This window comes from Pteropus alecto, unplaced genomic scaffold (genome assembly GCF_000325575.1).
Source record: "Pteropus alecto unplaced genomic scaffold, ASM32557v1 scaffold30, whole genome shotgun sequence".
In the NCBI taxonomy this organism is placed as follows: domain Eukaryota; kingdom Metazoa; phylum Chordata; class Mammalia; order Chiroptera; family Pteropodidae; genus Pteropus; species Pteropus alecto.
The window spans coordinates 2,407,176-2,407,561 of NW_006429782.1; the positions used below are offsets into that span (position 1 = coordinate 2,407,176).

A 386-nucleotide genomic window follows, 5' to 3' on the forward strand; every position below is an offset into this window, starting at 1 on the left:
ACAATGGGAAGCCTGGCACCGACGTGGTGGACCTCACGCTGGACAGCTCCTCGTCCTCGGAGGAAGAGGAGGACGAGGACGAGGAGGACGAGGACGAGGACGCCCCCCGGCCCAAGCGCCGCTGCCCCTTCCAGAAGGGCCTGGTGTCCGCCTGCTGACCGCTGACCGCCGGCCGGCGGACCTGACTTCCCGGTGCTCACGCAGAGGGCGCAGCAGCCGCGGTGCAGGGCGGTGGTTTTTTTTTTTTTTTTTTTTTTATTGTTCATATGGTTTTTCCACCCCTTTCCCTGGCTCCTGGCACCTGTACCTCTGGACTCTCCTATTGGAGGATTAAAAAAAAAGTAAAATAACAAAAAAAAATTTGAAACAAAAAAAAAAATCAAACT

The 386-nt window shown here is 54.7% G+C and overlaps 1 protein-coding gene across 1 annotated transcript in view; it reads left to right on the forward strand.

Annotated features, from left to right (window-relative positions):
- The window catches only part of PIAS4 (protein inhibitor of activated STAT 4), a 21,822-nt gene extending 21,443 nt beyond the window's left edge, over positions 1–379 (forward strand). Inside the window, exon 11 of the mRNA XM_006904107.3 lies at positions 1–379. This exon is cut by the window's left edge and continues 93 nt beyond it. Coding sequence (XP_006904169.2) covers positions 1–158 — 158 coding nt within the window. The 3' untranslated portion in view covers positions 159–379.
- Positions 380–386: the final 7 nt, after the last annotated feature.